Source organism: Phoenix dactylifera, chromosome 8 (assembly GCF_051530095.1).
Source record: "Phoenix dactylifera cultivar Ajwa chromosome 8, Ajwa_hap1_PhDact_Kaust_v1.1, whole genome shotgun sequence".
NCBI classification, from domain to species: Eukaryota; Viridiplantae; Streptophyta; class Magnoliopsida; order Arecales; family Arecaceae; genus Phoenix; species Phoenix dactylifera.
Window position 1 is genome coordinate 20,952,943 of NC_143197.1, and position 15,121 is coordinate 20,968,063.

At 37.1% G+C, this 15,121-nt stretch overlaps 1 protein-coding gene across 2 annotated transcripts; it reads left to right on the top strand.

Moving 5' to 3' along the window:
• The first annotated feature begins 1,391 nt into the window (after positions 1-1,391).
• LOC103717319 (uncharacterized) lies at positions 1,392-4,833 on the top strand. Of its 2 annotated transcripts, none has more exons than XR_015968108.2 (3): positions 1,392-2,092; positions 2,627-3,664; positions 4,529-4,833. XR_015968108.2 is itself a non-coding variant. In XM_008805645.6 (3 exons), exons 1-2 carry the CDS (start codon positions 1,553-1,555, stop codon positions 2,948-2,950), a joined length of 864 nt encoding a protein of 287 aa, XP_008803867.4. In that variant the 5' UTR covers positions 1,396-1,552; the 3' UTR covers positions 2,951-2,954; positions 4,529-4,833. The 2 variants fall into 2 exon arrangements, 1 of the variants encoding a protein (XP_008803867.4); XM_008805645.6 differs by having other exon boundaries at positions 1,396-2,092; positions 2,627-2,954.
• The last annotated feature ends 10,288 nt before the right edge of the window (positions 4,834-15,121 follow it).

Consider the following 15,121-nt stretch of genomic DNA (forward strand, 5'->3'; position numbering starts at 1 on the left):
GCACTGTAGATTTTTTTTCTATAAGATTCAGACCGGCCTACTCTAAAATTATTTCTGAATATTTGCGAATATAGATCTAGCCTAATCTGTAATTCTGTAATTTTGCTGGTTATACTTGCTCGATCTACTAATCAAATAAAATTTTGAGCCAACCATCCAAACAAATCCTAAGAAAACTTCTGAAAATATCTTTCTCCCTTCTACATCTCTGTAGTAATCCACTGTGCATTTCACATACTGCTCTAGTACATAATAGAAGAGTATTATTACAAGACCCAACTAGCTAATTAGTTTCCAAACCAATGCGGCACCACATATATAATCCAAATTTCTATAATTCGCACTTACCCAGAAACAAGTTGAAACCCTAGTAATGGACTTGTTTGTAAGTCGGTTAGTTAGCCCAATCTATTAAATATTAGCCCAGTTGTAGGCATCTCTTTCCCAATATTCAGATTTATATTATGAATATTTCATTTAAAAATATAAGCATGGTTATCACTAGGCTAAGCTTACCTATAGGTAATCTGATCACAAAAAAATCTCTACCGGTATAACCCGCGAGGTGGAGGCAGTGCAAATGGGCTCCACGTGGAATCTTCGCGTGTATGTCCACGTCAGCAGTCACGGAGATCAGATCACCCGCAAATGCTCCGGTTGTGGCCCTGCTCGCGCCACGAGGGACGGCGTTTCTCAGCCGCATAATATTTCCAACTTTTATTACTTTTAAACGCTTGTATATTATTTTATCATCAAGATTGAAGAGACCGAATGATATATTATTTTAAATCCTGACATATGCTATTGGATGCGACATAGATTGAGCAGCAGCAGCCGCTCTAAGCATCGAGTGGCAGAAATCGCGCCACGTGGGAAAGAGGGAAAGCTGATGCCACGTAATCGATGGCGGGAAAATATCCAAAGCTTGAGGTTGAAGCGAGTCGAAAGTCGAAAGTCGTAAAGAGACGGCGGGGAGCTTAGAGGACTGAAAAGTAGACACGTGTCCAGGGAATAAAAATCCAAGCGAAAGCCATCAGAATCGGGATAAGATGAAGTTTACCTCATCATGCAAGTTCCATGAAGCGCACCATCACCATATTATTATTAGAAAGAATATTATAATTTTATAAAGAAAAAAATATAACCACACAAACAAAGTTGAACTCTGGTACATATAATTTTAAAAACCAAGATATTATTTTAGGAAATAATATTTAGTGTGTATTTGAATGGTTCAACGCATGAAATTTCGTTCACATTTAAAAATTTATGAAATTGCATGTACATTCTATGATTTTTTTTTTTACGAATATGATTATTTTCAAAATTGGGGAAATAATAAATCACAAATTTTGACATTGGAAAAATCCTAGTAGACCTTTGAGATTCAAAATTAAGAATTGGAGGAGACCACGGGTCTTAAGGTAGGTGGAAGACACGAGGAGAAGTGGTATAAAATGGGGGCAATTGATGCCTATTCATATTTTTTCGGGTTACCATAAGACTGCAGGAGAAGAGGGAAAAGCAGGGGAGGAAGGAAAGGGAGAGAGAGATGAAGGGATGCGAGCTGTGCGAGCGGGAGGCGAGGATGTACTGCGAGTCGGACCAGGCGAGTCTGTGCTGGGAGTGCGACGCCAAAGTCCACGCCGCCAACTTCCTCGTCGCCCGCCACTCCCGCACCCTCCTCTGCCGCACCTGCCAATCCCCCACGCCTTGGCGGGCGGCCGGTGCCCGCCTCGGCCCCACCGTCTCCATCTGCGACCGCTGCAGCCGCCTCCTCGCCGGAGGGAAGCAGCCGCCGGAGATAGGTCGCGATGAAGCCGGTGGAGGAGAAGAAGAGGAAGGAGAAGGAGGAGGTGGATATGGAGAATTGGCGGAAGAAGAAGAGGAGGAGGAGGAAGAGGACGAGGAGGAAATTGAGGACGAGGAAGAGGAATTAGAGGAGGAGGATGGAGAGAACCAGGTGGTGCCGTGGTCGCCGCCGCTGCCGCCGCCGCCGGCGAGCTCTTCCACGAGCGAGGAGTCGTCCAGCCGGAGCAGTAATGGATTCTTGAAGAGGATGCGGGAGAACGCTACAGAGCTCGCTTCTCAGGTAGCCGTCCTTCCTCTCCAAAAATTTTATCATCATAATTTTGACAAAAATAAAATACAAATGAATAGAGAAAGCAATCAATGTTTTCTTTCAACATGATGGTAATGTGTGTCTTTCGCTTTTCTTTTGTTTGTTTGTTTTTTTTTGAGCCTGTATGATCGCTCGAAAACAGAAGGAAATTAATTTAAATTGCATTTTTCTTTTATTTCTTCAATCTGCACTCTAATTTAAATATAAATATTTTTGCTCTAAAATAATGGTAATCTAGAAGCTATGGATATTGACTTTTTTTTTTTTGTTTTGATTTGTCTTTGACTGCTTATTCTCTTATTCTTCCACAAATTTCTTCATTTATTATCTCGAGGAGTCAAAATTTTATGTGTTTATTTTTGTTCTCATGAAGAAGCCAGGTATGGGGTACGGAAATTTAGTTTTGTTTTTGATCCAATAACCTAAATTTTCCCGGAATCTCCACATGTATTTCTCCCTAAATCGCAATCTGACGGTGAAGATTTTCCTGACGCCTTATCGCAGGAGGGACCCACCATCTCGTCGTCGCCGAGCTACGTCGCGTTGGCTCTGGCTCAAGCTCGGGCGCCATGGTCTCCGGCTGGTGCCACGGCCGAGGACGAGGCCACTTCCTACCGCCCCTCCAAGGACCGAAGGAAATCGGCACACCTTCGCTCGGCTCCGGCTCCGGCTCCGGCTCAACCCGGCGGTTCGCCCGGAAAAGACCAGCACGGAGGAGCCCGCCCGACCGCCGACACCTCCGCCGCCGCCGTCCTCGAGATCCGAGACTGCGGAGATCATCGAGCCGTCGATCTTGTGTCCACCGCCTCCCGTGGTCCTCCGATATGAGACCGTGAGCCTTCCAACCAATCTCGCTATTTTTTCGTCATATTTCATGAAAATATAAAACAGTAGAATTTAGAAGGGCCAGATTTGGCCAGTCTTGAGAGCATCGTCACGTCACAAACTCAACACTCAAAATCCTTCCGGTAGAAAAAAAAGGAATAATTAATTATTGTAAAAATAATAAGATTTCATATATTTATTTATGAAAAAATATGCATAAGAGAGAAGATAATGATTTTATGCCTTTTTTCTTAATTCAAAGACTTTTTAAATGGTGAGAAATGTCTCTGACAAGCGTCCGGTAGAATCTAATCCTAGCTAAATAATTTCTAAATACAAAATTTTGTGTCATTGTTTCATAACAGTGTTGTCGTTACGATTATACCTTTCTACCCTCTCTCCTGCTTGGAGGAAGGGGTACACACTCATGCTATAACTACCTGCATTTAGATTTTTTTTGAGACAAACTGTCCAAGATTCAAAAGCACCATTTCTGGTTGCTACATTGCAAGATGTCACCATTGGAGCAGGCCCTAGTTAGCAAGACTCTACCTTCTTATCATGTGCAATAAGTTTCTTTTTATTGTATTTTTTACATAATTTGCCTGATGTTTATTGTGCCCTTTTTTATTTCTTTTATGCATGAATGTGTTTGATCTCCATCTATTGGTGACAAGAGGTCGTTTCGTGCTAAGGTTGTGTCAACTTGAGAGATAGGTACGTACTAGGAAAAAATCAAATCAAACCAATCCATTTATTAAATAAGTTGGAAGTCTAAATTTGAATTCATATATTAATTAAACAACCTCATATAATCCTTTTAATGAACTTGTAGGGTCGAGTCGGGTCTGTAATGACCTAAGCTCGGTCATCTCGGGTCAACTTTTGTGTCAAGTTAGTGTGTTAGTTCATGGATTACTGCTATAACTTCAATAATCTTAACCTTCATTAGTTAAATGGGTCTCGAGCAGGTTGGATGATAATTTCATGGACTTGACCCAGCCATTAAGTATATCAAACCAAGTTAGTTCTGTGAGGATTCTAAACCTGACAATTTTGACACAGGTTAATCGAGTCGGCCTTTTTTATGACACAAATCCAATTATAGCCCCACTTCTCCTAGGTCAGATTCATGGTTGGGTTACAGATTGCTACAATTTGTGAATGCATACTCTTGTATGCCTCTGCAATTCCCACATGGGGAAGGGTTGTAATGTCTGATTTTAATCATGTCAGCATTTCATGACACATTCACTTTATATTCCCAAAGCATCATCCAGCAAAAGACTACAAGTTTTATATAAGGGTTCTTGCGTTATCACAGCCGTAAAACAACTTCGGGGGACTCTCATTACATGCGCATGAACTAGTATTTGCATAATTATACTAAGCACTTGGGATCGATTTCATGAGTCTTATTCTGTCTGTTACATAACAAAAACTCCGGAGGGATGCATTTGTTAAGCTCCACGTCACTGCATTCCCACGACCAAGTGCATCAAATTTGTCATCTCCAGTGTACTTGAAGACGAGTGCTAGATGGGGAGATGTTCATCTAAAATTTTATTTTGCGTGATGCAGGTTCTCTTACGAGCTGAAAGTCTAACGCCCAGACAGAGCTAACCGAAGTGTGGCCACCGGCTAACTCAACACGTGCGGGGGTGGATTGCTTATAATGTTAAGATCTCGTCCCGGTTTGTTTTTTGTGTGTGACAGCATGGTGTACAGGGTAAAGACTGGATCAGGGTGTTTGCTGACTTTTTTTTTTTTTTTTTTTTTTGGGGGTATCTTGCCTCTGTCCGCTCGTACACAGTTTGATGGATTCTTTTAGCAACAATCATACAGTATTAGACTTGAATTTAAGATAGTAAATATGATGATCCGTATGGATGTGTATTTAGTTCCACATCGATTATTTATTAAATAAATTTTAAATACTTATATAAAATTAAAAAATTCAAATAATACTTTTCGATTAGCCGGTTCTAAATTATTACAAAATGGTATAATAAAATAACAAATGAATCTGTGCATGTGTGCATTAGATGGATTGTGCTGCTTGCAGCTGCGGGGGAATTTGGTGCATGTGCCCTCAATGTAGACCTCATCAACTTGGAAGTGGTTTCAATCACATCGCCTCGACTCGAAAGTCCATGTAAAGCCAACAGAAGCATTCACGGGCGCGCCACGTTAGGAGTGGTGACTTGCATGCGCTAGCCATCATGATACGGTTCGAAGGACACTCTCCTAATAAATTAAAGAAGAGGAACCACGAATACATGGGCATGGTAGTTTGATGGGAGTCCGGCAAACGAAAGGACAAATACAGCAGCATAAATGACTCGATAAAGAAGCAGGGAAAACCTTGAGACAAGCTGTTAGAATCTAAGAAACACAAAGGATACGATATGCTCAACAATGACTCAGTTAATGGAAGATGAGAAATAAACAAGAGAGAGCAATCAGTAACACTGTTCCATTACAAAAAGTGAATCCCCGCTATAAAAAGATTCAACCAGCTTCCCAATGCCATGGCAGCTGCCCCATTTTATTTTTTGCTGAGGATGGCCCATTTCTACCTTCTGAAAAAACGAAACAAAAAATCCAATATCTTGCATTAGATTTAATGTCAAAAGGGAAAAATAAGTGTTTGGTACAAATAGCATATGCTCGAGTTAAAAATAACAAAAAAAAAAAAAAAGATTCGTGACACTTTCATTGCTTTAGAAAATGTTGGAACCAGAGCTCCTTCATGGGTCATCTAGTGAGGAAGATGGTCCTCTTCTGGGGAGAAGATTGGACATGAGAAGAAGAGCAAGGGATTTAGGATCCCAGAGAGTTGTTTGTCTCCTGTTACCAAGCCTTAAATTTTGTTTGATGTTTTTTTGTGGTGGCAAAGGAAATTTGTTGATAATTGGAGAATAAGGCATTCACTGTTGTTACCGTATCATGGGCTTGGTTGCAGATTTTCTCCATTGTTAAGCTGAATACAAGATCATATCACAAAACAAGAGATTGATTCAGTGGCAAGATCCTCGTGGCAGAGCATATATGGTGTTGTTGTCGACATGGTCAAGGGCAGTATCCCTTGTTAAATTACAAGAGCTTAGGTGGTCTAGCAGTTCAATAAATGAGAAAATGATATATGGAGAAACATGGAAAGTTTACATCCTCCGCATAAAATTTCAGCCTAATGTGGAAGGAAATAAAAAATCCAAAAGCAAAGGTCAAAGGAAATCTTGAAAATCCAAGTAGGAGATATTCTTGGCAATAGATTTAGCAGGAAACTTTGTTCAATACGAGAACATGAGAAAACAAGCAAACCTTCTGCAGTAACATACGCAATTTAAACACATGCATGGTTGATGATAGGCAGGTATTATTCTTCATATGATGAACTATCAGAAACAAAAAGATCTACAAGGAACAATCTGCATGATATGATGATTGATTACAAGATATGGCATGGTTGCCGCTTCTTATTTTTTATAGAATTGAAATGTAGAAACCAGAGCTTGAAATGGATGGTCACAAGAGATGTCATGTTTGCCACCTCTGTTAGGTTTCATGATACTGAAATGTAGAAATATAGTTCCCAAAAAAAAATGTAGAAAAATGAACTAGAAAAGGATACATCTCGAGGAGGAACTGAAACCACATAAGAAATCTGAAGTAATCAATTTTCTTAAGTTAGGAATTCAGGGTTTAGGGTACTTACAAATATTGGAGAGTTTATAGGATTTAACCTTCAGTAAAATGAATCAATACCCCCTCAAATAATTCGATTAGACATCCATTTTAGGCATGCAAGTACTCACTTTCATATTTATGGCAAGGTCCTCCGGTTTTGAATGTCAGCTTTATCTACTTTGGTCACTGGAATGCCTAAAATTACAGACAAACTGGAAGATGAGTATAGTGTCCAAGATTGAGCCATTTAAGGATGGAACTTTGACAGTTATTTTTTTGTTAGGATTTAACCTTCAGTAAAATGAATCAATACCCCCTCAAATAATTTGATTAGACATCCATTTTAGGCATGCAAGTACTCACTTTCATATTTATGGCGAAGTCCTCAGCTTTTGATCTGTCAGCTTTATCTACTTTGGTCACTGGAATGCCCAAAATTACAGACAAACTGAAAGATGAATATAGTAACCGAGATTGAGCCATTTAAGGACGGAACTATGACAGTTATTTTTCTGTCTCTCTTCTCTAAGGGTTTGGATGTGCAGGAAACTTTGGAATAAGGAAAAGGTTTCCAAGGAAAATAAAAAATCTAGATAAATTTAGAAAAACATTTTCTATATATCGTTTTAGTTTTCCCATAATCTGAACACTTGGAAACTCAAATTTTTGCAAAACTTCAGTTTACCAATAGCTTTTCCAAGCAACCAAACATACCCTAAAGTGATGAGCCCATATCACTAAAAGGGTGCTTTCTTTCTTTGTCAGCAAATGGAAAAAGGTGGGAGCAGGAATCTTACATTTACAATCAAAAAAGGCCTTTACAAACATCCAAAATTGTTTAGATTCACAATGGAAATCAAGATAATGACATTTATTTAATTCAACAGATAACATATTTGTCTGATCACTGTACTCATAACAGAGCGTCCTACTCTCTGCAACTAGTAAGTAACCAATGAACTGGATATCTTGTCCGAATTTATGCAAGGATGGGGATGGTACCGGGAGTGATTGGTCATGAAGTATCAGGTTTTATTTTCTCCAACTGTTTTCAACTTCAAATGCTACTGCTTCTCAATTGCTGTTGCCCCCATAAAAAAAGATGTATACCACTCCTTTTTCAGAAGAGACAGACATTAGCTCTGCGGCCCAATTTGATGAATGTTATGTTACTGCTAAAGATTAATTTAAATACTTAAAACACAAGCTTCTTGGAAGAAACAATGCTTTACCAGTTTGTGATGAAACCTCATCCACTTCAGGTCTCTGAATTCCTTAGAGTTTCATAACTCAATTTAAGTTTTTCTGATTTTGAAAAGATGATCACAAGAAGTATCTAGAAGTAATAACTGTCTGGTCCTAAATGTGTCCCGAAGCCCACTTTAGCTCAATCTTTGAACAGAATGAAGGTTGGCTAAAATGTGCTAGAACCCATACAGCGAAGATTGAGGTCTCACTCTGCAGGTCAAATTGTGTTTTGGCCACTAAAATGAGTTATCCAAAAATCAAGTGAGTTGATGCAGTTACTCCAGTTGAAATTCTTTCACATTTTATTTTCCTAATCCTCTCATGTTAAGGCTGGAAGAACAATCCCCTTAAATAATGACAGTTAGACAAGATGACTGCCATGGTGACTTCACTGGGGGCATTTCGATTTTTAGCACAAAGAAAAAGATAAAAGAGAGGCATGCAACAACATCAGAGGGAATATAAGGCAGTCCTAGGATGTTGAAACCAAAATAAGCCCCAAAGTACCCTAGCTACTATTCACTCTATGGTACACTGAACAGTATACGGGTCAGTTCGGGGTCCATAGTCAATACTTTGGTTTCTATTCTTTTTTAGGAGTCTTATTTGTAATTGAATTGCAAGCCAGCTGTGGTTTTAGGGGTTTTACAAGTCGCTTGTGTCATGTTTGTTTCCTTTTAAAGTCCTAACAGAAGAAAGAAAGTTGGTTGACTGAAATTATTAAGATAGATCTATATGAAGCTGGAAACTAGTAGTGTACGGAAATCCTTTTTTTGTGAGAATAAGTGATAGCAGGTCTTCTTTCCCATCCTCTTCCATTCTCCTTCCTGTTTATCCTCCTTTCTACTCTCTATTCTCCACGTCTTTCCTCTCTATTTTACCCCACTGTTTGGACATCAATTTCCTGCTGATACATATTCAAATCGAAATCAGATTTGGACCATTTTCTTTCGCTGTAATCTCTCATTAGAGTTGGAGGTTACATCAGTTTAGTATTGGAGAGATTTATAGACATTCCAGATTGTTTGTTCTTCCATTTTATTCCTTTTCTTTCAACTTCTGCTTGAATTCCTTCAGCCCAAGACTTGTTCCTTCACCTCTGGAGTGTCATTGCTTTCCCATCATGCAGGTTTTCTACACCTTATCCTAATGTTTTCAGATCTGATCTGAAAATACAGAGTATCACAGATCAGGCCTTCAGAGGATTGGTCTCTATCTTGCTCTAGTAGTTGACTGAAGACACAGGTCGAGAAACATATTTCAAATCCCTATTAGCTTAGGTGATTGTGATCATGCTTAACCTTTAAACTGTAATGACAAGGCAGCAGTAGATTGTCTTGATTTGTATAGGATATTTGCTATATATGCCATATCGCCAAACACATATTTTCATCCTATGAGCAGGTAGATCATCAGCATTTTGAGGCTCACATGCTCCCTAATTCAAGAAGCCTCCATGCAGTGCTGGTCATGGAATTCCAATAGCTTCTTTCCCCTTGTGGATGCATCCACAAGGCAGCGCAGCCACTCCAATTCTTAACAGAATGACAGAAAAAGAGACTTCTTAGTTGATGCTACGATTAAGACAGACAAGACACCACTATTGGTAAGACCAAAGTTGAGGTTAAAGAAGCATCTTAAAGAGAGTGAAATCCCCTCTTAATCTATTCTTGGAATGAGGAATTAGCCAATTTAGTCTAAAGGTTGGTAGGGTTCTGTTCCTTCCATACAATGTTTGAACTAGCACGATACAGGGGCATATTGGTCACGTTAGGTACGACAGATACCACGGTATGCCACCATAGGAGTTATGAAGGTCTGAAATAACATGGTACAGTACAGTACAAGATGCCCCTGATATGATTCACTATGGGAGTATGTACCGCAATATGGTCAATTTTCCAAACCTTGCTTCTATCTCTGAGGACAAGGGAAAAGAAAGGCTGGGCTGCAACCATGAATCTCCTCAAAAGCTTGGAAAAGGTCCTAGATGCAGGATATTGGGAGTGGCTCTGGGTTTCTTGACACTTTTTCATCATCAAAGATTATTTCTTGAAATGCACAAGGTATTGGAGACAAAGGACTCAAGAACTAAAGAAGACTATGTATACTTTTCAGAAATGAGATGAATACCTTTCCTCTAAGAGGAGTTCTTAGAGGAAAGGTATTCATCTCATTTCTTAAAGCTGGGTATGATTGGTAAAAAGGTTATTTCATATAGAGGAGTTTTGGGCCTTCAAGTTTAAACATAGTCAACTTGCCACACATACACTTTATTTTCTGTACAGTAAGATCCAGCAACTGAAAGCATTTAACCTAATTATCTACACTTTGAATTAATTGCATTTAAAAATAATAAATGCAAAATCTCTTCAGGTTATTTCTACAAGGATTTGAAATAAGTGTAGATGCCACAATAACTCTATAAAATATATTGCTTATTTTTTTTCTAACCCTTGAACTTAGGAAAGTCGAGCAGAAGAAATTGAGCTTCATGTTGCAAAGCTTTAAACCCAAAGAAATGTACATACATCACAGAAGGTCAATTCTTTGTCACTGGGTGGTAAAGCAGTCCCTCTGAACTTAATTCTCTTAAGTCTTTTGATTTATTTTATGCCTGTTTTATCTGCATCTGAATGATTATCCTAACACCTGATAGTACGAGAAGAAATATTGCATTGAAGAAATGATTCTAGTATTTAGGATAAATTGGCCCTTAAAAGTACAAACAATGGCATTATTGCAAATGTGGTTGATATTTATGATGGCATCTGAATATGTCATTTGTCATAATTTGGGGCTTTGCACACTCTTAGTTCATTAGTTGCCAAATGACACTCGCATGGCTACATTAAGTGAGAACAAATCCCAACAAAATTTTATTCTAGGCCCATGGCTGAACCACACTCAAATTGAAAGGAGCCAATCAAGGAGTATGGCAACCACCTAAACTCCAACCCTCCCCTACCTATATGTGTGCCTCTCCTTTGTAGCACAAACACAACTTAAATTTCTTTTGTTTCTTCCATTAGAAAACGTGCTGACCTATCCCAACAAATTTTTGCTCTCGATAAATTTGATCCAGGACCATGATTCATCCATCTCATGTGTCGAGCAATGAATAATAGGGAGTGAATCTTCTCTATCTCATGGTAAGTTTTCATTTCCTCTTTCTTGTAAATTGTAATCATCATTCTACTGACCTAGCTACTTTTGTTTACCTCTTCTTTGCCCTAACTTTCACATAGTTCTTACAAATATTTTCAGCTAGAAGTTCTTAGTCATGCCAAGATCCCACAAGGTCTCAGACCTTTGACCTCCTAATTGCTACTCAACAACAATAGTTATTTCATTGCTATTATTTCTTTAATTCATGGTCTTACCACAGACCAACAGCCTTGGGTTCATGGGTGCACCGAAAGATGTTCTCTTTAGTATTATCTCCACAAGCTCAAACATCCTTTTGGGCAGTCTTTGTTTGTATTTCTCATGTTCATATTGTCTATATATAATTTGGTTGTTTAATGCTGGTGTTTTCCCATCTTAAAGATGGGGTTTCTGTTGGTCAATTTGTTTTCAATTTTGGCTTTCCTAATTGCAAAGCATCGCCTCCATGACAACCCCCATTGAGAAGCATATTTTCATGGTGGGGCCTGTCCACCCATAAACAGTATGGAATCATCTGTGAAGGTGAAGCAGATTAAAACTGACGAAGCTTTTGCCTCTACCATATTTTGTTTTCCAAAGTAAATAACATTAAATGAAAGTCCTGTCATTGCTCAGAAAAGATAAGAAGCCAAAATTAAGGGTACTCTTTCACCAAAATGAAATGGGAGAGACAACTTGACAAGCTAATGACAACTTAAACATGTTTTGCAGGTGCTTAAGGTAAATATTAATGACAAAATAATTAGTTCAGTACCTAAACAGCCTACAACATGAACTTTTGGATGTCCTAATGGTAATACTAAGCTGCAGCAATTAGTAGCTAGTGATGTCATAGGAACTTCTGAGAAATATGCAAGAAAACTTATTAAAAAGAACAATTAATCAAAGCAGTAAAATAACAAGGCTATTGTATACAGTAATTTAGAGAAAAGCTCATAACCTTTTACCTGGAATTATAAGCGCCATGCCACAGGCTCAAGCATCTGGCAGAAGAAAAAAATGCTTGAGAATCTAAAAATGATTTCCACGAGTTAATTGAGAAAAATCATACGTAATTCCTATAGCAAGGTGATAACTTCTATGAATGATGGCAGAGCATTTAATCTATCATTCCGTAACACACATATATTCATCTAATGATGCCATAGATATTAAGAGGGTCTAAGCACTGCATAACAACTGGGAATCCATAATCACTAATCAATTGTTTAAAGCACTATCCTTGGTTCAATCGCGCACTACTTTCCATATCTTTCATCACAAGTTCTATTCATGTAAGCTGGTGTCTCCACCTCCTCTTTATACATTTTTCCCCAAGCACCTATCCCTAATAAAAACTGCTTCAAATTTTTTGCTTGTGGCCATACCATTTTATTTGATTCCCCATTGCTTTCTCCTTTAGCCCTCAAAACCTTCTTCAGAATGCTGATTCCTTGCTCTATCAATATTAGGTTTATGGGCATCCTTTTCAAATTCTCATATCCTCCTTTTCATATTCATTATATAAAAAAAAAAAGAAAAACATATCAGGTGTTGTATCTAGTTTATTAGATCTTTCCTGAATTTACTGAGAATGCATCGGCGACATAACACCCTAAAAGCACCACTCCACATATTCCATACAAGATTTATTTTATTAGGCATAATATAATTCATCATTCTGTTAATAAAACTAGCAACTCTATAGTACATCTTGTGCAACAATTTAACTGGAGCCTAATCCTTATTTGTATTTCTAGGAAATTTTTTACTGCAAAGAACTGATTGTAGAAAATGATCAATTAATAAATAAACAGAAAAATTAGTAAACAAGGTTAGTCAACCATGTATAATGCCCAAACATGAGTTACTCAAGCACAATAATTTCACAACAATAGATATAAATCACATATGGTTGCAATATAATGAATAATTTCATCTTCATATTTCAACCCTTGCAATGCAATGGACAACTTCCACTTCAAGTTTCAACTCTGCAAATGTAAAAAAGAATAAAAATACAATTTCAAGAGGTCATCAAATAACATTTCAAGAATCTATTGCACATCGGTAGGATTTTAAATATGCTCACTAAGTCCGCAAAAAGAAATTCAAGAATATAAAGCTCCAAGTGCCCCGAATTTGTCATATAATCCATGTAGAGCATATAAATCATTCTTCAAATAGTGAACCAAAAATGTGAACCCCCTCCATCTGACCAATTTTGCAGTTAGGTAGGATACGTTCCAATATTAAAAATCTATGGCAGGAGAAATTGGTTCAAAGATAAACTGCAACAAAAACATTGAGATTTTGTAAGAAGCAATCTTTGAGGAGTCCATCACTATTACAAGTGTCAAATCAGCAACCCATGTTAGAAGATATGATGATCTTTGGGACCCTGGGCATTCCATGGATGCCAATTTAAAAAACTTCATCTATCCTCCAACTAATGTATATAAAAAGCAACTAAAAAAATGTTTGTCTTCAGTTCACTTCATTTTAGGTTGTGTTATCAATTTTTCTTTTCTGCAAAACTGAAAAACCAATCAACCCCCAAATATATCTCCAAAATAAAGTATTTCTTAGGACTTGTCTACACAAAATATTGTTCCAAAGCTTAATGTTACTCAGATATATGATATGGGTGCAAGAATCCAAGTGTCTATAAGAGTTCGACATGGGAACCCTTTAGCATCAAACAGGGAAACATGTCTACATCTTACATATTCACCTGCAAATATGAATAGATGCATACATACAATGATTAACGAGCTGGACCTATTGCTTCTTAAGTCCAAAAAAATATTGATAAAATAATTAAAAATTGTTATACTAAACTTACAAAAGCACCAAAAGTAGGAATAAAGTGTTACTGTCATGAAGTGGCCCAAATGTTCAAGCGTCCAACCCATCAAAAAACCGAAGTTGGGAGTATTCAAGTACACTATTTAGAAAGTAAAATAGCATGAAAACTTTGTGGGGATGAAATATCCTGTGAAAATTTCAATTTAATTTGTCATTCATAAACCAAAAAAAGTGAAACAGCTTCATGAAATCTAGTACCATTAATATGAGATAAAATGGGAAAACATCTGGACATATTGGCCAATTTAGGCCTGTATCAGCTGATATAAGCTTCATGACATCAATCAGAGCATAATTAATACTACATTCTGTTACATCTTGGTTGCAGCTGACACATAATCTATTGGTCAAACTTGGGCAAGGCTAAAGCAAATGAGTTAACAGCAGAAAGTACATCATCATCCACCATTCATCTGCTCATGTGACATAATAATTTGATTTTTTTTCTTAACATGAAAAGCATATGAATCATAAAAAAGAAAAAAAAAAGTCCCATAATCTCTATTACTTCATTTGCAAAGTATACACGATTGTAAATTATCCATATATGTATATGCATATATAGGGCCAGGATGGGGGCCCCACATTGATAGTTTGAGCAGTTGAATATGATCTACTACCTCTAAACTGTTACAAACCAAAATTCATGTAATTTGGATAGCCCTAGCTAATGGATCAAGTGGTCAAAAGACATGTATTGATTCATGTTAATTAAACTATCTAATTTTTGACCACCTAATGCATAGGCTAAAGGTCTTCAAATCACATGATTGTTCATATGTAAGCAGCTTAAAGATAGTAGATCACATCCAACAACTCGGATCATCAATATATATATGTGTACATATATATATATATACATACATATATATATATGTACATATATATATACATATACATACATATATATATATGTACATATATATATACATATACATACATATATATATATATATGTACATATATATATACATATACATACATATATATATATATGTACATATATATATACATATACATACATATATATATATATGTACATATATATATACATATACATACATATATATATATATGTACATATATATATACATATACATACATATATATATATGTACATATATATATATATATATATATATATATAGATGTAGATGTAGATACATACATATACATATATATATACGTGTATATATATAGATATATATGTATAGATATGTA

Excerpts from the sequence above, each read along its gene's own strand:
- LOC103717319 (XM_008805645.6), top strand. The coding sequence starts at position 1,553 with ATGAAGGGATGCGAGCTGTGCGAGCGGGAGGCGAGGATGTACTGCGAG. Across the intron at positions 2,093-2,626 it reads CTACAGAGCTCGCTTCTCAG|GAGGGACCCACCATCTCGTC; the intron begins GTAGCCGTCCTT and ends GCCTTATCGCAG.